Below are 20,856 nucleotides of genomic sequence, written 5' to 3'. Positions count from 1 at the left end.
GAGGTGACTGTGTGCTAGCTGAAGGGCACTGTTTGACATGGATAACAAGCCTAATCCTGTTCACCTTATCTCAGTTTTTGTATTTGGTGCAGGCCTATTCTAGTTGGTTACCCAAGAGAATAAGTTTACATGTTGCAATCATGGATGTCAAGTTTTCCGTGGGAGGGTGGGCAGGCTTCAGTGACCGTTCATATTTCTGACGTGGAGAAGGATATGCAAACGGTGCACATGAAGATGCAGCACAGAAATTTAGACTGCAATTCTACAACAGTACAGAACAGAATATTGCAGTCGAGGTTAGGAACACAGAATGAAATTAATATATTAGAAATTATTGTGTGTGGTGTAAGGCAATAGTGAAAGACGGGATTTATCGTTTCTAGATTTGAAAATCAACTTTGGAATTAGTTCACAAACGAGGAAGGTAGAGCAAAGTTAGGAATATTAATTCCCATTAGTTCTACTATAGACATTCAATGGCATAGAATACATTTTGGGGAAGAAGAAAGGCTACAAGACTAACCTACTGGTAACAGCTGGTCAATAATGGGCAGCTAAAAGACCAACAGCCAGTTAGAAAACAATATCTGTTAAATGGGGACAAGGTGGTACTGCTTAAGGCTAGAAGCCCAAAGCTTAGGGGCTGACAGGTATGAAGCAGAATCAGGATTAGCTTTGAATAGATACAGATGGTGTACATTGGAAAGGCTGAGGCCAAAAGGTTGATGGGGGAGGCTACCAAGCCCTGCAACAGCTCAGGGAAAATGGAAGGACAGAAGTTGAGTAATAAATGGAGTAGGACCTTAAACACTAGGTGTACAATGTAAGATTATTACAAGCTTTGTACTCTCAGAAAGAGAATTATGAAAGGCGGGCATTTTAGCATATTCGCCTGGTGTTGCATGCACAAAATTTTTACATGACAAAAAGGTTGGCAACCACATAGTTTGGCAAAGATTATGGAAAACTCTACCGGAAATGTACATCAGTGAATATAGGCTTATGATATTACGCATTTTGGAGCTGTCAGGGGTTGCTAGAAACCTGTCACAGATTGGAAGAATAAAAAAAAAAGTTTGGAAAGGTTACTAAAATATATGCTGGGATAGAACTTAACCTTGGCTTCACAGCTTAATGCAAGGAAAGGAAATACCTTGGCACACTCAGCAGTAGAAGAAGAGGGTAAAGCCAAGTATACAGGAACTAAGGCAATTCATTCAGGAGGTAGCAAGAGTAGAAAAGTATGGGTTGCAGAGTAAATGATTTTAAAAAGTATGCCACCAAATGGATACCTTGGCCTAACTCTAAAAAAACAATAGAGACCATTCTGGAGTTTTAATTAATTGTGAAAGTAGGGAAGGGTAGTTGAGAAAGGACAGCTGAGATGATGCAGGGTCCTAACTTCTAACGCATTGATAACATTTGGCATGGCTAGTATAATACCTGACCACCTGAACCCCTATAACTTTTGTAAACACTACAATCTGGAACTGCTTAATTTTTAAGTAATTTTAGTCATTTAAGTGGAAATAAGAAGTTATGTACCTACCATAACGTTCCATGTTAGTTGTCTTCTTCTCGCCTACTTTCTTGCTGGATGGGTTCGGAGCCAATCCTCGGCTCCGACTCGGCCAATACCAAAGCTTGAGAGCTAATTCCACTGGCTCGAGGCTCTCCTATATCCCACAATGCTAGGCGGTAACTACTCAGATCTCGTTTGATAGCTAGACCAAGCAATTCTAGTCTCCATAGTATGGAGAAAGGTAACCCACCTCTATATAAACCGGAGTGTAAGGTATCCCAGACCTAACAAAAGGGGGAACAGAGGTGGTAGAATGTGTGGGAATGAAAACTTCCAGAGGAAGATCACAAAATTAATTCCTATTGGTCTGTCCAGGCTTGGGGGAAGGAGGGTGGGACACAAGAAAGAAGGCGAGAAGAAGACAACTAACATGGAACGTTATGGTAGGTACATAACTTCTTAATGTTAAGTTGTCTATCTCGCCTTCATTCTTGCTGGATGGGACCGCGTCCCTAGCACCTTTTCCCGGGTGGCCTATCGGAACAGACTCTTGATAGTGGAACCAAAGTTGGCACGGTTTCTGGAGGCAATGTCCAATTTGTAATGTGAAATGAAGGTATGATGGGAAGCCCAAGTGGTTGCTGCACAAATGGAATCTATTGGCAGCCTATCCTGAAAAGCTACGGATGTAGCTAATGCCCTAGCTGAATGAGCTCTAGGTCTTGGAAGGTAGTTTTTGATGTCTGATCTCATAGATGAAGGTAATTGTAGAGGTGAGCCATCTTGAAAGGGATACTTTAGTAACTGGAAGGCCCAATTTCCCTTCCGCATACGATAGAAAAAGCTGATCAGATTTCCTGAATTGTTTAGTCCTGTCTAAATAATATCTAAGTTGGCAGTGAACATCCAGAAAATGTAGCTTTTGTTCCGACCTGTTGGAATAGTTAGGGAAAAAGACGGGGAGATCAATCATTTGGTTTAGGTTTGTTTGAGAGGAAACCTTAGGTAAAAAGGATGGATTAGTACGGACGGATACCCTATCTTTGTGAAACACTAAGTAAGGAGGACGACCGCACAGAGCACGGAGTTCAGATACCCTTCTTGCTGAAGTTATGGCTACCAGAAAAAGTGTCTTCCATGAAAGCAACTTCAGAGAACATGAAGCCACTGGTTTGAAAGGGGGAAGGATTAAGGATGCCAGAACCAAGTTCAAGTCCCATTGAGGCGGGGGATCTTTGATTGGAGGTTTGAGAAGAAAAACGCCTTAAAAGGCTTTGCAGAGCTTGTGAGCCATGATGCTAGACTCCGAGACACCTACATGATAATTAGATATAGCAGCCAGTTGAACTTTAATGGTAGATGAAGAAGAGCCTAAATGAAAGAGTTCTGCTAGAAAGTCTAGAATAGACTGGATAGGTGCAGTGAAGGGATCTATATTTTTTGATGTTGCCCAAAAGGAGAAGCGTTTCCATTTGCTATTATAAATCTTCCGGGTAGAAGATTTATGAGAGGCTATCAAGATATCTCGGACCGAGCGAGATATTAAGGGAAGCCTGTCTAAGGTCGGAATCGGAGAAACCACGCTCTGAGGTTGAGAGAATGAAGAGATTGGTGCAGCTGGCCCGACTGGTGGGTCAACAGATCTGGCACTGGGTCCAGATGCCAAGGCTGCTCCAAAAGGTAACGATGAAGGAACGGAAACCATATCTGTCGAGGCCAGTAAGGGGCAATGAGGATCATTGTCACTCTCAAGGCGATGGCTTTCTGAATTAGTTGAGTTATCAGTGGAAAAGGGGGAAAAGCATACAGAAGACCCCGGGGCCAATCGTGGACTAGAGCGTCCCTGGTGGGATGGCCTGGTAATGGGAAGAGAGTGAAGAAGTTGTGACACTTGCTGTTTTGGGGAGTAGCGAAAAGATTGCAGCAAGGCTGGCCCCATCTTTGGAACACTTCGTCCAGCACTGATTTTTTTAGAGACCACTCGTGGGGCATGAGAATTGCCCTGCTCAACTTGTCTGCAATCACGTTGGACTTCCCGGGAATGTGCGTTGCTACCAGAAAACGCTGAGAAGAGATCGCCCATTGCCAAAGTCCGAGTGCCTTTCGACATAAGGGGTATGATCTGGTTCCGCCCTGTTTGTTGATGTACCACACTACGGACATGTTGTCCGTCTGAATTGCAATAGTCCCTGTGGGAAGAGAGTTGTGAAGGGCTTGCAACGCTAAAAGCACTGCTCTCATCTCTAAGACATTTATGTGCAAGTGGCACTCGAAAGGTTGCCATGTGCCCTGGACTGTCCTGCCCTGATATTGCCCCCCCACCAGATCAGGGAGGCATCTGTTGTCACCGTGGCGACTGGGGGGAGGATGAGTGAAGGGTCTTCCTTGGAGAACCTGAGGTGATGTGATCCACCAAGACAGTTGATTCTTGCATGATTGAGTTATCAATATGGTGTGGGACATCGGGAGCTGTTGAAAGGACCATTGAGTAAACAGCACCCATTGAAGGATCCTCATGTGGAAGCGAGCTAAGGGAAGAAGGGGGATAGCTGCTGCCATGAGTCCTAATACCTTCAAAACTAGTCTGGCTTTGACTTTGTTGCATTGTAAGAGAAGGTAAACTTGCTTGCGGATGTCTGACACTCTTTGCTCTGTAAGTCTGGCTGAAAGACTGAGTGTGTCTAAGGTGGCGCCTATAAAGGTAATAGATTGACAAGGCGACAAGGCAGATTTTTCGAAATTTATTGAAATGCCTAGAGCTTGGATAGTGAAGTCTCTGGATAGAAGTAGTTGATGTCTGGTGGTGGCAGTAAGGAGCCAGTCGTCTAAATATGGAAACACCTGGAATCCTTGACGTCTCAAGTGAGCCGCGACCACTGCCATGCATTTGGTAAACACTCAGGGGGCTGTAGTGAGACCAAAGGGCAGGGCTCTGAACTGGTAGTGACTGGCTCCCAGCCTGAAGCAGAGAAATAGTACAGTTTTGTACCTACCATAAATGTAGATGTCCGATAGACATGCAACTGCAGTCATAACAAGTGGGTTGTCCTGCCTCAGGCAGCCCTCGGTCGGCCGGATTCCAAAGTCTGGGTCCGACGTCGGCTGATGTCGCATTTCTCTCCGACGTCAGAGCGGCTAGAGTACATAAGCATCAGCCGACGCCATTTTCTTCAGTGTTTCTTGCCCCAGATGCCAGGTGCCCTCCAAGGAAGGCTGTAATCAAATTGGAAGACAAAAACAGGATTCCAAACAAATAAATGAGCAATAAAACAAATACACCATAACAGATATCCCCAGCTAAGAGTAAGAGGGATAGGAGTGGACCGTAGGCATAGAGGGGTATGGAGGGAGGGAAAACCCGACTGCAGTTGCATGTCTATCGGACATCTACATTTATGGTAGGTACAAAACTGTACTATGTCCTTCAAGAATGCAACTGCAGTCATAACAAGTGGGTAGAATACCATAGCTTAGCTGGGGGAGGAGGTATGCTCCAGGAAAGAGATGGTGTGGCAATCAAACCCTGCAGGACTGCTGAAGCAAAGCCTGCTCTGGATCTGGAATATAGAGGGAGATTGTAGTGTTTGGAGAAGATATACACGGAGCTCCATGTAGCAGCTTCTAGAATGTCCTTGGTAGGCACCCCTCTTAAAAATGCTGTAGAGGTGGCTGTAGCTCTGGTGGAATGTGGTCTGACATAGGCTGGAACAGTCTTTCCATGAAAGGAATAACAGAATCTGATGCAATGTCCAATCCATTTAGAAATAGTCTGTTTTGAAATTGCTTTTCCTTGGACTGCAGGGGCGTAAGCTACAAAAAGTTGTTCAGACTTCCTACTGGCCTTGGTTCTGTCCAGGTAGTATCGAAGTTGTCTGTGAATGTCCAAGGTATGCAAAAGTCTTTCCCCCTTATTCTCAGGATTGGGGAAGAAAGCAGGCAGATGAATGGCTTGATTTAGAGAAACCCTAGATACCACCTTTGGCATAAAAGTAGGGTTGGTCCTTAATGAAACCCTGTCTCTGTGGAAAATAATAAAGGGTGGTATTGCCATTAGGGCCTGTAGCTCCGAAACCCTTATTGCTGAGGTAATTGCCAACAGGAAAGCTGTCTTCCATGAGAGAAATTGCAAGTCAACTGAAGCTGCTGGCTCAAAAGGAGGTAGAGTCAGTTTTTCTAAGACAAAATTGAGGTCCCAGGCTGGCACTGGGGCCTTTCTTGGTGGCTTAATGTTCTTGATTCCCCTGAGGAATTGCCTTAGTAAGGGGTGAGAGAAAACAGGAGGATCAGTGTTGTATCTAGCTGAAATAGCAGATGCATGTATCTTTATGGAAGAATATGAGAGGCCGTTCTTTAACATATCTGCCAAATATTCCAAGATAAGTGGGATGTTCAGCAATGATGCATCATGTCCCTTGCTGGTATTCCAATTGCTGAATCTTTTCCACTTTGCTAAGTAAACCTTTCTGGTGGATGGTCTTCGAGCCTCTGTTAGTATCCGCTGAACTTCCTTGGAGAGAGATAAGCTGAAGTTATTTATGGGATCTCCCAGGCTGTTAGCTGCAGTGTCTGAAGGTTTGGATGCAGTGTTTCGAAATCGTGTTGAGTCAAAAGTAGAGGCCACTGAGGGAGGGCCCACCTCCTGGTGTGACATATGCTCCGTAGTAGAGGGTACCAGTGTTGTCTTGGCCAATCCGAGCTATTATGATTCCCTTGGGCTTCTCTGCTTTGATCTTTAGTAATACTGAGGTCATCAGTGGCAGAGGTGGGAATGCATAGATTGCTAGGGAGTTCCAGTTGAATGAGAGGGCATCTATTTTCCAAGCTTTTGGATGGTATGTCCTTGTGCAAAATTTTGGTAGAAGATGGTTGAGGTGAGAGGCAAATAAGTCCACTTCTGGCTTGCCCCATGTCGAAGTGAGTTGTCTGAAGGCCTTCGGATGTAACCTCCACTCGTGTGGATCTGTGAAATTCCTGCTTAGGCTGTCCGCCAACACATTGTCTTTTCCTGGAACAAACTGGGATTGTAACTGGATGTTTAGACTCAGTGATTTCTCCCAAAGCTGCATTGTCAGTCTGCAAAGGGGGTAAGAGTGGGTGCCCCCCCTGCTTGTTTATGTACCACATCACAGTGGTGTTGTCTGTCCGTATCATTAAATGGCCTTGCTGGAGTTGGTGTTGAAAAGCCTCGATGGCATGCATTACTGCCAGCATTTCCTTTTGGTTTATATGCAGATGTGTTTCCTTTGGAGACCATTGTCCTTGTATACACCTGCCTTCCATGTGTGCCCCCATCCAAGGTCTGAGGCGTCTGTAGTCATGGTCTGTGTTATCTGTGGTTTTTTGAATGACACCTGTGTTTTCCTGGCTCACCGAGGCCCACCATAGGAATTCCTTTTGTAGGCATGGAATGAGTGGTATGATTGTCTCCAAGTTGTTGCTGTGTTGAGACCAAATGCTTTTTAGGTACCACTGAAGCTTTCTCATGTGTAGTTTTGCTAATGGAACCAGTAGAATGCAGGATGCCATGTAACCCAGGGCCTGTAGGAATCTCCTTCCAGTCATCTGGGTGAGTTTTGCTAAACCTTTGAAGTAATGAGTTAACTTCTCTTGCTTGTCTTCTGTCAGGTAAGTCATCTGAGAGGCTGTGTCTAGTTTGGCTCCTAAGAAGATTATTTGCTGGGATGGCTGCAGTCTTGACTTTTGAAAGTTGACTGTGTATCCCAGAGCTTGAAGTAATCGTATGACATAATCCAGGTTTTTTGTCAACATCAATTTGTCGTCCGCTTGTATGAGGCAGTCGTCCAGGTATGGGTAAATTTGTATACCCTGGAGCCTGCAATGAGCAATTACTGAAGCCAGCCATTTTGTAAATACTCTGGGCGCAGTAGATAAGCCAAATGGCAATGCTGAGAATTGATAATGCTCTGGCCCTGCAAGAAATCTGAGGTATCTTCTGCAGCTGTGTCTGATAGGGACATGCAGATATGCCTCCTTGAGGTCCAGAGTAATCAGCCACGACTCCTTGCCCAGCATGGGAAGGAGTTGCTGTAGAGTCAGCATTTTGAACTTTGGTACTATGAGAAAGGTGTTTAATGCAGACAAGTCCAGTATTGGTCTCCATTGAGATTCTTTTCTTGGAACAAGGAACAGTCTTGAGTAAAACCCTGTTCTTGTTCTTGTTGTGGAACTCTTTCTATTGCTTTCATTCGAGTCAGCAGAGTGATTTGCTTGATAGCCTCTGCCCTTTGATTTTGTGGTAGGTTTGGCATGCCTTGTTTTCTTGGTAAGGTATGAAAATGAAACCTGTACCCTCGGTCTATAATGTCCAAAATCCATTTGTCCTTTGTCAGTCTGTGCCAGTTTTCTGTAAACAGAGATAATTTCCCGCCCAAGGGAGCTTCTAGTTGTTCCCTGGTAGGCGGTAGTAGAGGAAAGTCATTGAGTTTGTGGTTGTTGGGCAGGTGAAACCCCTGCGTCACTTCTTTGGTTTCCTGGCTGCCATTGTCGTCCCCTGTAAGGGCCTCTGTATTGGCCTCTTCCTCGGTCACGTCTGTTCTTACCCCTTTGAAACTTTTCTGGATTAGGAGAGGACCAGTTTTTTGAAGGCCAATTCCTACTAAATCTGGGGGGGATGAACCTGGAGGAAATCTTTCACAGTCTGAACTGATTTTGCTTTTTCTTCGATGGTCTTTAACACATCCTTAACATTTGCACCAAAAAGCTTGTTCTTTTCCAAAGGTGCATCCAGAAGTTTTGCTTTTACATGATCTGGTAGAGGTTGATCTTTTAACCAAGCATGTCTACGAATCACTGCCCCTGTCATAGCTGCCCTACATTTAGCTTCCAGTGCATCATATCCACACTGCAGGAAGTGATTGCTTACTTGCTGAGTGTTATGTACAGCTTCCTGCAAAGTCTTCCTGTCTAAAGGATCAGGAGAAGCTAATGTTTTTTGTAAATCTTCTAAGAAATAATCCTGATATTGTAACATATGAAAAAGGCAATTTAAAGCTCTCATAGACAAGGTAGTGGATGTGTAAACCTTTTTGCCCCATCTCTCTAATGACCTTGCTTCCCTGTTAGAGGGCAAAGGATTTTTTGAGGTGGAGGCTGAAACTCCTTTAGGCCCCTGTGAAATAGTTTCCAAATCAGCAGTATGGGCCCTGAATAAATGGGAATGAGTTTCTGGGACCCTGTAATACCTGTCTGGCTTGGCTGGAGCACTAGAGTCAGAATACAAATCATCCAGAACATCAAGTACAGGAGGAATAGCTAAGGGCCTGTGCTGAGGCTTCTTAAGGAAAGTCCTAAGGCGTTTCCTAGAATCAGAATATTCCTGACCCTGCCACTTGAAATGTTCCCTCATGGTGTGCAGAACTTCCCCAAAAGAAATATCCTCAGGAGGGGAGGCCGAAGGGATGGAATCGTCTGCATCCGAGTCCTCATAGGTCTGGAAGAGCTCTTCCTGGCTCTCTCAGGATGGGCCTGTGAACCTCTAATCATGGAAATTAAATCAGCAGCCATGGACATAATTTGTGTCTCCGGAGTCGGCTGAGGTAAGGATTTAGAAGTAATATGCTTTGTTTTGCTGGCTGCCTTAGCCCTAGTGTAGGCCTTAATAGACATGGCCATAGGAGGCCTGGCAGCTCCACGTGCAGGAGTGACCTTTGTCTACAGCAATGGTCTCGGGCATTTCCTCGGTTTCGGTATCCGGAGGAAAGTCTATAACTGGCGGAGTAATGTCTGGAATCGGAGTCATCGGTAATGCGGTGTCTTCGGTTCGGAGCGGTGGAGAGACCGTCTCAGAGGGAACTGGAGCACTCGCGCTAGGTTTTGGCGTGGAGTCGGTGGTAGACGCGGGCCGAGGATGTCGGTCCCGGTCTTTTCGCTTTTTGGGAGTTTGCGATGTCGGAAGATCCGACGGCATGGTATAAGCAAATTTATCACCGAAAAAATCTTCAGCGAACTCCGCCCGGCACCTGAGAGTGCGCTTGTTGAAGCGAGCACAGGCTACACAGGCCGAGACGTCGTGGTCTGGGCCCAGGCAAGGGAGGCAGTAAGAGTGGAAATCCTTATGAGGTATTTGTTTACCACAAAAAAGACAATTGTTAACTTTTTCAGTAATTTCTGACATCGGCTGAGGCAAGAAAAGGTCCCCAACGGGGTACTTAGCTTTTTTGATGACTTCGGTATCGCAGAATACAGGAGCTGACCGACCGGCACTTGCGAACTGCTTCTGCTTTGGGCACCGCGCGGCAAGAAAGACTGGAGAAAATGGCGTCGGCTGATGTTTATGTACTCCAGCCGCTCTGACGGAGAGAAATGCGACATCAGCCGACGTCGGACCCAGACTTTGGAATCCGGCCGACCGAGGGCTGCCTGAGGCAGGACAACCCACTTGTTATGACTGCAGTTGCATTCTTGAAGGACATCTCCTGGAGCATCTGTTCATCTTGATATGGTAGTACGCGTCCTGAAGATCTATCGAGCACATCCAATTGTCCTGACCCAAGAAGGGTAGAATGGACTGTAGCGTGACCATCTGGAATTTTGTTTTTCTGACATACTTGTTTAAGTTGCTGAGATCCAGTATGGGTCTCTAGTCCCCTGTTTTTTTTGGTACCAAAAAGAATTTGGAGTAGATTCCGGATCCTTGTTGGTCTGCTGGGACTGATTGGATAAGCTCTTTTTGATAGCAGCTTTGAAATTTCTAGTGCTGCTTGTTCCCTTAGACTGGGTGGAACGTCTGGAAGGGATTCTTTGGGTTGGGATGGAATGTGAATAAAGGGAATTTTGTAACCCTCGGATATGATCGACTGTACCCATTTGTCTTGTGTAAGGGAAAGCCAGGCTTTTGGGTACAGGGATAATCTTCCTCCGACTGCCTCCGAAGGTGGACAGCCGGGCAGCTCCTCAGGGATGCTGAAAGGGTTTATCAGAGAAAGTTTCTCTGCTACCCTGGTTTTGCGGACCTCCTCTGCCTCTAGGGCAGCATCTATTGTTATTCCCCCCTCTGCCTCTAGAGGGGAATCGACCTTGTGCATCAGATGAGACTCCCTGGGTTTGTTTGCGGAACCACATTTTCCCTCCCCTCTGACCTTTGGGATAAGGCCTAGAAGGGGTAGAAAAACGGACTCCCATGGCAGAGAGAGTCTTACCTTCCACCTCGCACCTAGTCAATGTATCCTTCACCTGAGGACCAAACAAGGATGACCCATCAAAGGGGGAACTGGTGAAGGACGCCTTGAAAGGGTCCGCAAAGTTGCACAGCCGCATCCAGGCATGACGTCGTAAGGCAACGACTGTGCCTGCGGCTCTACTCGCCCCATCCGCAGCATATGAGATGAGCCGCATGGAGGAGTTAACAATGGAGTTCAGGGTTGCCAACTGGGAGTTCATTTTGTCTTGGAACCCCTCAGCTGTTGGATCCTTTATCGCTTCACCCATATCCTTGAGTAAATCTCTCTGGAGACGAGTGAAGTGACATAAGTAGTTCAGCGACCGCATTGAAAAGGTCGCTGATGAGAACATCTGCTTACCGTACCTGTCCATGGTCCTAGATTCCTTATTAGGAGGATGGACAGGTACCGAAGGATCGGCTAACTCCTTCTTAGTGGCTGTGGCCACCACCATGGCATCGACGGAGACACCTTTAGATAAAAAGTCTTTATCTTTAGGGGCAGTAATAAACTTTGATGGCCTCCTCGGGGTGGGTTCCACTGAATCAGGGGCCGTCCAGGCCTTCCTTGCCACCACTTCCATAAGGGGGTCAAAGGGAGGGGACACCCAGGAGGTGGAAGGGCGAGAGCCGAACGCCTCAAGGTACACTGACTCATCCTCTGAAGGGTTAAGGGCTGGCCAGTTCCCCCTCTGTTTCAGGATCTCAAGGATGTCAGCAAAGGAGACATCCTCAGAGGGGGATCGAGGGGAACCTTCAGATTCCTCTAAGTCAGTGTCAGAGGTGATAGACTCAGGGGAGTCAATGTGCTTCCTCTTGCACTGCCTCTTCCTAGGGGGTTCTCCTACCGGGTCAGGAGAGGCCTCGGAAGAGGAGGAAATTCCCAATGGGGAAACTTGAGGAGTTGGCTCTCTGCGGTCTGATGCAAGGGGGTGGGTAGAAATCACCGCAAGCACTGAAGATGGAGGGGCTGACGGAGCCGACTGTGGGGCAGACACTGGTTCTAGCACGCTCCGCATGACCTCGAAGGCACTCCTATCGGGCAAGGCCGGAGGTCCCCGCTCCGAAGAGAGAAGGACCCCCCCGGCACTGACAGGGACAGCTCCGAGGCCGATGTCTGAGCCGAACTCACCAGCGCCGAAGCCCCGAGAGGGAGAGCGGGGTCGGACAAGGGTCCGATGCCACTCGCCCCCTCGGAGCAGACAAGGGAAGCTCGGCACCGAGATCCCTCCAAAGAGGAGATCGGAGCAGACGATGGAGCCGAAAAGGAAGGTATCGGTTCCGACGTGCCGACAGTCATGGCTCCGATGAGCCCTGGCTCCGAGCTCAAAGGAGTTGGAGGAGGAACACATTGAGGGACGGAAATAGCCGCTGACTGTTGAGTCGGGCTATGCAGCATTTGGGCCAGTGCCTCGGACTTGAGAAGTCTACTCACTACCCTCTGTAAATCGTGGTCAGATAGCCTGGAAGACCGTGAGGAATGCGATCTATGGCTCCGTTCCGAAAGAAGTGCCGAGTGAACGGAGCCGATGGAGGGGGACCTAGACCTCTTCCTCGAAGGTGGCTCAGATAAGAGTATCGGAGCCAACTGAGTCTTATCAGCCTCGGCTCCGGCTGGAGCCGAGGTAACAGTATGAGGCTTGGAAACATCGGCTCCAGCGGAGCCGATGTCGGCAGTTTGATGCTTCCAGAGGATGGCTCTGAAGCCGGAGCCGACTGTCTGGAAGTCTTAGAAGGCTTCCCAGACACAGACTGGGTCAGGGGGCCTTCAGGCTTTAACAAGCCACGCAAAATCAATTTATTTTTGCGTTCCTGCAGGACTCTAGGGCTGAAACCATGGCACACAGCACATGAGTCCTGCAGGTGCAAAGGTCCCAGGCAATACACACAAGAAGTGTGACCGTCTGTCAGAGACATTTTCTGACAGCACGAGTCACACTTCTTGAAGCCTGAGACCTTGGAGTCCTTAGACATACTAAAGGCCTAAGTAAGAAACACTCACACACACACACACACACACACACACACACACACACACACACACACACACACACACACAGGCCTTTAAGAAAAAATACTAATTTCCAGTCACACTAAAGGACTAGGAGAAGGAGGGGAAGGGGCCTAAGGCCTAAAGTTAAAGGGGAATAAAGGAAGGGATTATGGGCTAAAAGAGGGTCGATCCAATGAAATAGAGAATTAAAACTAAAAGTTATACTAAGGTAAATAATAGGGGTCTAAAGATTTGAGAAAATAGAAAATATTTTCCACTAACCTGCCAGAGCCGGTAGAAAAGCACCTTGTCAGCTAAGCGGCAAACGAGATCTGAGTAGTTACCGCCTAGCATTGTGGGATATAGGGGAGCCTCGAGCCGGTGGAATTAGCTCTCGAGCTTTGGTATTGGCCGAGTTGGAGCCGAGGATCGGCTCCGAACACATCCAGCAAGAATGAAGGCGAGATAGACAACTTAACATTGCATGTTAAAAGTTTTATTCAGAGTTCTTATGAGCAAGTATATGAAAAACAACCTGAAGGAAAGTTAAGATTTACACAGGTATTCTTTTAAAAATATGACCAGCATATACTGTACACCATTACATCTACATACCAAAAACTAGACTTCCTTACAGATACTACAAGAAATCTCTACACACTTTCTTACAGCCAACCCTCTTATATGCCGCTCCTATCCTAACAAACTTTAAACAATACTCAAAGAAAGAAAATTGCCCTCTGCTACAATAAAATAGCTAAATTTGCCACCCATCTCCCATTCACTGTCACTACTTAAAGCGATTAAACTGGCTTGAATTACACAACTACCTAACATATTCACAACTAACTAGAGTGCACAAACTCGTACATCATCCAGAAAAATGCCCTGAACTACAAAACATATTACTGCCTTACTGTCCAGCAAGGGACTTCCACTCTATTAAATTATTACTTACAAATAAGTCAAACAATGTTGCAGAAGAATTGCTTTACTCTGGAATAGTATCCTCGGCACAAATAAAACTCTCCAACAAACTCAACAGTTTTAATCCACTGCTAAAACATCTTATCCAGTCCTGGCCCTGCACATGCTCATCACAAGGTTAAGACTGTGTTTACAGTATGATACTCTCCAAAACCTCTCCTGAAACAGAATACTCTCAACCTCTCACTGAAATGACAAAACAATTTTTATACATAACTGCTGCCTGTACAATCCAATCCACTAAGTTGCAAGTGGGCTTTCTCTTTAGTATCTTATACTTCTGTAAAATCATAGAATGTATAAATGTAACTACAGTTTGTGTAGAAATGTAACTCCTATGTGCTAACTGGAACGTAGTATAATGGATTGTAAGGAAATGGAGCTTTTCTCCCCGTGGCTCTTCTGAAAATTGGTATTACCCAGTCGGACTTTCAGGTAAACAAAGACAAATAAATAACTAAATTAAATAAATAAATAACTAAATAAATGAGGGATGCAGATTAGTTTCAGTTATCGAAGGCAGAAATGCATACTGAAAGGTTATTTTTTGTTTCTCTCTCGGTGTTTATACTTGGTTGAATGTACTAATTCAATAAAATCTGTTAAGAAAAAAAAAAACTTTATTCATTCAGTAACACTGGAGGCAAGACAATTATGAAGCTATCTACTTTGATAAATTGGGTCTGCATAGCTTTACATAATTAAAAGAATCAAACAGCAAGCCCCCAAGAAAATTCATATATTGGCACGGTTAGTCAAGTCCTTTGGAAAATGCCTTTCATTTTAAATTTGCAGAGTCAGTAGCGGGGTGCAATAACACAGAGCATTCTCAGCATTAGTGGTACAGGTAATATACAGTCCTTCCCAAGGTGATATTCACTAGCCTTACTTCACTTAAACAGTTTAAGAAATTATTAAACTCTTCTGGTCAGTGAAAGCCAGTAGATCTTCAAGGTTCTGCAACTTAACATGCATGCAGCCCCCCCATTCAACTTTCACATTTTAGTCATTCACATACAAATACAGAAACAGCAGTAGATAAGTCAGTCAATATCATCAGACACATTTTTTAATCAGCTGCCTAGTACAATACCAGCATAAGCCTATCTGAAAGCACACCATTCAAGTATTGTTATACAAACAGAATATCATTGTCTTGGTGATTATCAAACTCATAATGACCTAAATAATCATGGAGACACACAAACCTTTTCTATCCAGGAGGAGGAGGACACAATCAGTGACATATTCAACACGAATTTGCTGTTCCTCTTCCCACTTTCCCTCAAAGATTACTTCAGTCAGAAGATTCACACCTTTCATTCCAGCACACTGTACTGTTGCCCCAACACACATCTCAATCTGCCACAGTGACTCTCGTAACTTTGCCAAAGTACACTTTACATTCATAAATACCAAAATGCCACTCAGAAAAAAATACCATCAGCATACCTAAGAAAGTCAACAAATATTAATAGTTTACCTCTTACGCTCCTTAATTGCATCCAAAGGTTGTTGCCTTTTTTCAGTGGCGTTCCAAGTGTGTGGGGAGATATGAGCCAACGGCCACTAGTACAGGAAACAAGGGGTGCATATTCTGAAGTAAATTTTAAAAACAGGGGCAAAGCTATGGTGAGGTAAGGGAGGACAATTGCCCCAACCATAAGGTGTGACAGGACAGAGATCGGCAGATGTCGATGGTGCAGTAGTGCAGCACCAGAACTAAAAGGAATGTTTATAATGTAACCGAGGTAGACCACTGCCTTTGCTGGAGAATGGTAGCTGAAAAATCACATAAAAAAATACAGAATGACCCTTGACAGTACACTTCCTACCTACATATCACATCCTCCATAAAACTTGTTCTTTCCTTACACTGTGTAACACAATAAACCAAAAGTCTGTGGTTTACTACATTTCTTTTCAACTTAGCTCAGTGCTCATCTCCAAAGCATTATCTCATACTTTCCAGCAGACAGCTTGGACACAAACACTGCATCATGTTGCTCCTTCAACAAAGCACCATTGTTCATCACCTCACATTACTACAGATGCTTAGTATGTGTACTGAACTGACCAGCCAAAAATCTCAAATCATGTAAAATCCTTTCAGGAGCCAAACATCTCTAGTTAAAAATGTATTTACCACAGTAGCCTAGCTAACACTATCAGACTGCAGCAAGGCCATTGCATATTACTCTTCATTAGCCAGCTGTCACTTAATAATCTAATTTGTCAGGCAGTAAGCGAGTAAATGTCTGTTTAGCACCGTGCAAGTGCTCCAGTTTTGGCCTTTTGCTTAAATGGTTCATCTTTTCAATGAGACTAATAAGTATACTATTTTACTTGTTCATAATTATACTTAAAAAGGTCTATGCTATACATGCATCTTACAGGAAAGAACAAAAACAAATATATATAAGGTAGCAGATCACAGCAGTTTACATGGTTAAAAAAAAAAAAATCATCAGGAGCCCCTGTGTAAAAAATGACCATGTAAAGATGGTATCTTATGAAACTCCTAAAGAAGGCAACGAATGTCACCACAAGTGTTTTTTCACCTTTGTAACACTGATTTTTGGGGTCCCAACATACACCTACTAAACTAAGTAGAAAATAATTCATTTGCAGATTTTCTGGATAAGAGCTTAGAATGCTTTACATCAAGCATTAGTCAAGGCATTTTTACTATGTGTTTCTTCCAATTCTTACATCAATGCTGCCATTTAAAAGCAAGGGAATAAAGTGTTATTTGCATTTACCTAGATAGGACCTTAACACAGCTGTAGATGTGAGGTGGTTATCGCTTGGAAAAACAACAAAGAAAATTACAATAAAGTATTGCGGGATACACACCATAAACAGATATCTGAAGCCCCTTCTGCTGTGCCTCAAACCTTCCTCCACTTTCACTTCCCTTTCTGAAATTTTCAGATATGTATATATCCAACAGCCACATTTACAAGATACTTGTAATTTTAGTTTTCATACAGTGTGAACTATGCCCAGTTGACTGTGGTACAAACAAGAGATGCTTATTAAACCTAGTAAAGACACATGAGCAGAAATAGCTGACATTTGTCCTCATAGGTGTGGGGAATATTCTAGTCCAGTTGCATGGCACCTGGTTGCATGTAACATGACAATCATTGTGAAAGATCTCCTGCATGACTATCAAAAGGTGTGGTGGCAGTGTGTGACCTAGATGGATTTAACTCTGAAACTTGCTTCAGATAGTTCTGTCTGGCATCTACAGGTCAGGGTCTCTTATGACCTTGGCTCTTGAAAAGTGACTGGGCTCACCCCCTACCTTCAGCTGTCAGATGGCACGTGATCCAGAAGTAGAGCTGGCAAATGGGGCAGTATAGTTTGACCGGTCACTGCAAGCAAACAGCCCCTTATTATAATCCTATTTGTTAACCAGGTAGGCCTACAGGACACACAGTCCCTTTTCAGGGATGACCCAGAAGCAATGTATGGTTAAGTGACTTGCTCAAGGTCACAACATAGGCAAATAAGGGCTAAGGGAATCAAACCCTGTACCACAGGAAATACAACTCACAACCTTAACCTCTGCACCAACTAACTGCTGCATATCTGCAGGCTCTGGTTTGGAGAAGAAGGAATGGAGTCTGGTATCTAGTGTTACAGCGATTAACTCCATTAAACTTTCTTAATACCACATGCAGGCAAAGACTTCAAACATGAAAGCCCAGGAACTGCACAAATTACTTACTGTAATGCCTCCCGAAAGAACTGGTAAGCTCCATGATTGTGTTTGAATACCGTCAACATGACCTTCTTCATCTGTGTGCTGAAAGAATATCAGTATCAGTTATACTTACACATGTTGTTTGCATATTCTAGGAAAAAATATTAACTAAATGTACACAGTGATACTTAAATTTACACTGCTCTAAATCTTGAGTAATACAAGTACTCACCCTATCCCATGATCTGTAGGAAGGCTCCCACCAGGGGGCAAGTGTTAGGATTTCCTCTTCTGATACCCAGTTTCACATAATTCTAGAAACTGCCTAGCTCCCACGCATGTGCAAGCCTACTGATGGTTCACATCAGAAGTTTAAGCGCTGGCCAGAAGGAAGCTACTCAGCCTCTGTGCTCCCCAAGCTAAACTATCTGCACTCAGTAAGCACAACCAGAAATACAAGACAAATATATGCAAATAAAATGCTACATATGCTTGACTTAGAGAATATTCAACCACAGATGCTAGATGGAATGACAGCCCAGGCACTGAGGGAGTCAACAGGTGGCTGATAAATGCTAGTATAATGACTTTTAATACAAAATTACATGTCTGGCTTTGCATAGGAATAGGTTCATAGGTTGGTACTAGGCTATCGGCCCTAGGGCCTATACAAGCCTAGCTATAACAATTCCCTGGCTATTTCTTCCCACACTATTTACTTCCCTGGACCCATGTCTAGCAGGGCGACTGACATGATCCCCGGGGTGAATTTCCTTTCTGCCATCCAATCGTCAAGGTTCCTTTTGAAGAGGTCCAAAGAGGTGCTCTGCTTGACATGTATGGGCAGTCTATTCCAGAGTCTGGGGAGTCTCTGGGTCAGGAACCTATCCCTTCCAGCACGTTTTGTTTATTGTGATAAACTTGTAAGAACAAACCAAACAGTCACAACAAAAAGCTTCGGTGGTGTGGAGATGCAATAATAATGAAGACGATCCAAAACAATATAGGATACTAAAAGAACACTTTATTAAGCCAAATTAAAAAATATATATATATGAAATCAAGCGCTTTCGACTCCAATGTTGGAGATTTTATCAAGATAGAGCATGTTCATTAAAGCATAACAATTAGGTGATAATCAAACAGTAGACCAATCACCATTCAGCACTCATGAATAATTCATAAAAAGATAAAGTGCATTTTTTTAAAGATATTCATCCCCAAAGAATGTATGTAACAGCATTTATCACTTGCAATATGTAAGATACATAAAATATGTAACACACAAAATATGTTCTCAGACTTAAGAGAGAACATTATCAAGCTTAAAAAAGCTAACAAAAGTTAGGAAAGCTTAAAAACTTGAACAAGGACAGGGTCAAATTGCATATATAAATATATATAGAAAATAAGAATATTGAATACAATACAAAACATATGTCAATTTATGTCTATATAAATGCTACAAACTGTGAATTGATAATAATCATAAATACTATAAAAATATTGTAAATTTTGTAAACAAATAATGCCATAGGAAATAAAATCATCCTAAAAACACTTATAGTGGACACTATTAAAGAACATATGGTAATGTGTATGATTAAATAATTTAAAAACCTACTTAAACCTACCTAAACTATAAATACCATATGCATGTATAATATAAACCAGTAAATATATATACTCTCAACCTAAAAGATATATACATGTATATGCATATAACTATCAAATTCAGAATTATTACTCTTATATTCAAACATTTAACCTATTCAAATTCATAAAGGTTGCCTATCTAAAGCCTTTAGTTTTAAAAAACAAGTAATTGAGATAGATTCATTTAGACCCAGCCATTGAATTGCATTTGTTCTCAGTTGCCATAAGGCTTCATTCATTTCAAGGTACAATGGCTATGGTCCTCCCCTTGGGTTAGATTTCATAGGGTCAATTACAGTAAATTTAAAACTATGATCAGGCCATTCATTACTGTGTTTTGCCAAGGGATTAGTACCTTTCCTTAATTTGATATTTCTCAGATGTTCATAAATACGATTCTTTAATTTCCTTTCTGTCTTTCCAATGTTAAAATAAGAACATTTGCAACAAAAGGCACAGTAAACAACCTTTTCTGTGAGACAAGAATGCACATTTTTCTAACTTGAGTGAGGGTGAATTGGATGGTTTGAATAAGTTAAAATTTAACAAGGATGTAAGGGTTATAAAACCTGACAAAGGTGTTGGCATCGTTATCATGGATATATGTGATTATAATGAAAGGATGAATAAAATGTTATCAGGTGATGCATATAGAAAAAATTACTTTAAATGAATTGAATGGTACCTACAACAAGATTAGAAACGAACTGAATGATTTGTTTATTGAAGGTTCCTTGTCGATAGATGAGTTTAACTTTTTATCCATTCACCACCCTAAAACTTCATGTATTTTTGGTTTGCCCAAAATACATAAAAATGTCTGATCCACCTATGCGCCCAATAGTAAATGGACCCGGTCCTATCACATATCCTATAGCCAGATATTTGGACATTAACCCAAAAGGAAGAATGAATATTTGTAAGGATTCATGGGATTTCTTACAAAGAATCAACAACTTAGAATTTAGCGAAACTGGCCTCTTTATTACCATTGATGTAAAGAATCTCTACACCTCAATACCTCATGATATCGGGGTTGAGTGGGTATGTGACTACTTGAAAAAGGAGTGGCGCAACCCAAGATTAATGTATATGAACAATTATTCAAACTAGTCCTAAGAAATAACTGTACATTTTTTAATAATGAATTTTTCATCCAAGTAGTAGGCGTTGCGATGGGGTCTCCCTGTGGCGGCCTGAATGCTAATATGGTTATGCTACAGTGGGAGAAGAAAATTGTCTTTAAGTCACAATATTATGCATACTGCAAAATGTGTGTAAGGTTTTTGGATGATATTTTTATTTTCTGGGACGGACCAAGTGAAATCATTAGTGAATTCATAACGTATATTAATTCAACATCCTTCTTGAATTTCATACACACTATTGGTTTAAATGAAATTTCCTATTTGGATGTCAGATTGTTAAAAGACATGGTTTTGAAGAAATTTATGTCAGAAATCCATCACAAGAAAACTTATTCAAACAGTTTCTTGCATTTTGGCAGTGCCCACCCCTACAAACTAAAAAACAGCGGTAGTTAAGTGGCAATTTGTGTGAGCTGCTCGGATGGTTTCCTGCTCTGACCCTTTTCTTAATGAGTGTGATGTTTTGAAAAACATGTTTAAGAAAGAGCATCCGATGGACTTGGTTAACAATTTGATGTTAGATAAAGATAAAGGGGTCTTTTTCAAGCTACTTTAAAAGCTGAGGTTACCCAATATTGCAATGACTTGAATGTTCATACTGAACAACATGCTATTTCTGAAGGTGTGTCAGGCAATGATAACATTGTGACATTAAATAGG

At 43.1% G+C, this 20,856-nt stretch overlaps 1 protein-coding gene across 2 annotated transcripts in view; it reads right to left on the bottom strand.

The window, feature by feature from the left end:
* NAA40 (N-alpha-acetyltransferase 40, NatD catalytic subunit) overlaps positions 1-20,856 on the bottom strand; it is a 771,384-nt gene that overhangs the window by 92,988 nt on the left and 657,540 nt on the right. For both annotated transcript variants that reach the window (XM_044075624.1, XM_044075625.1), the window contains exon 7: positions 17,417-17,494. In XM_044075624.1, the coding sequence (XP_043931559.1) occupies positions 17,417-17,494 (78 nt within the window). The remainder of the gene's footprint in view (positions 1-17,416; positions 17,495-20,856) is intronic.

This window comes from Protopterus annectens, chromosome 6.part1, assembly GCF_019279795.1.
Source record: "Protopterus annectens isolate FY-2018-M chromosome 6.part1, PAN1.0, whole genome shotgun sequence".
In the NCBI taxonomy this organism is placed as follows: Eukaryota; Metazoa; Chordata; order Ceratodontiformes; family Protopteridae; genus Protopterus; species Protopterus annectens.
This window is presented reverse-complemented; position numbering and strand designations above follow the sequence as displayed.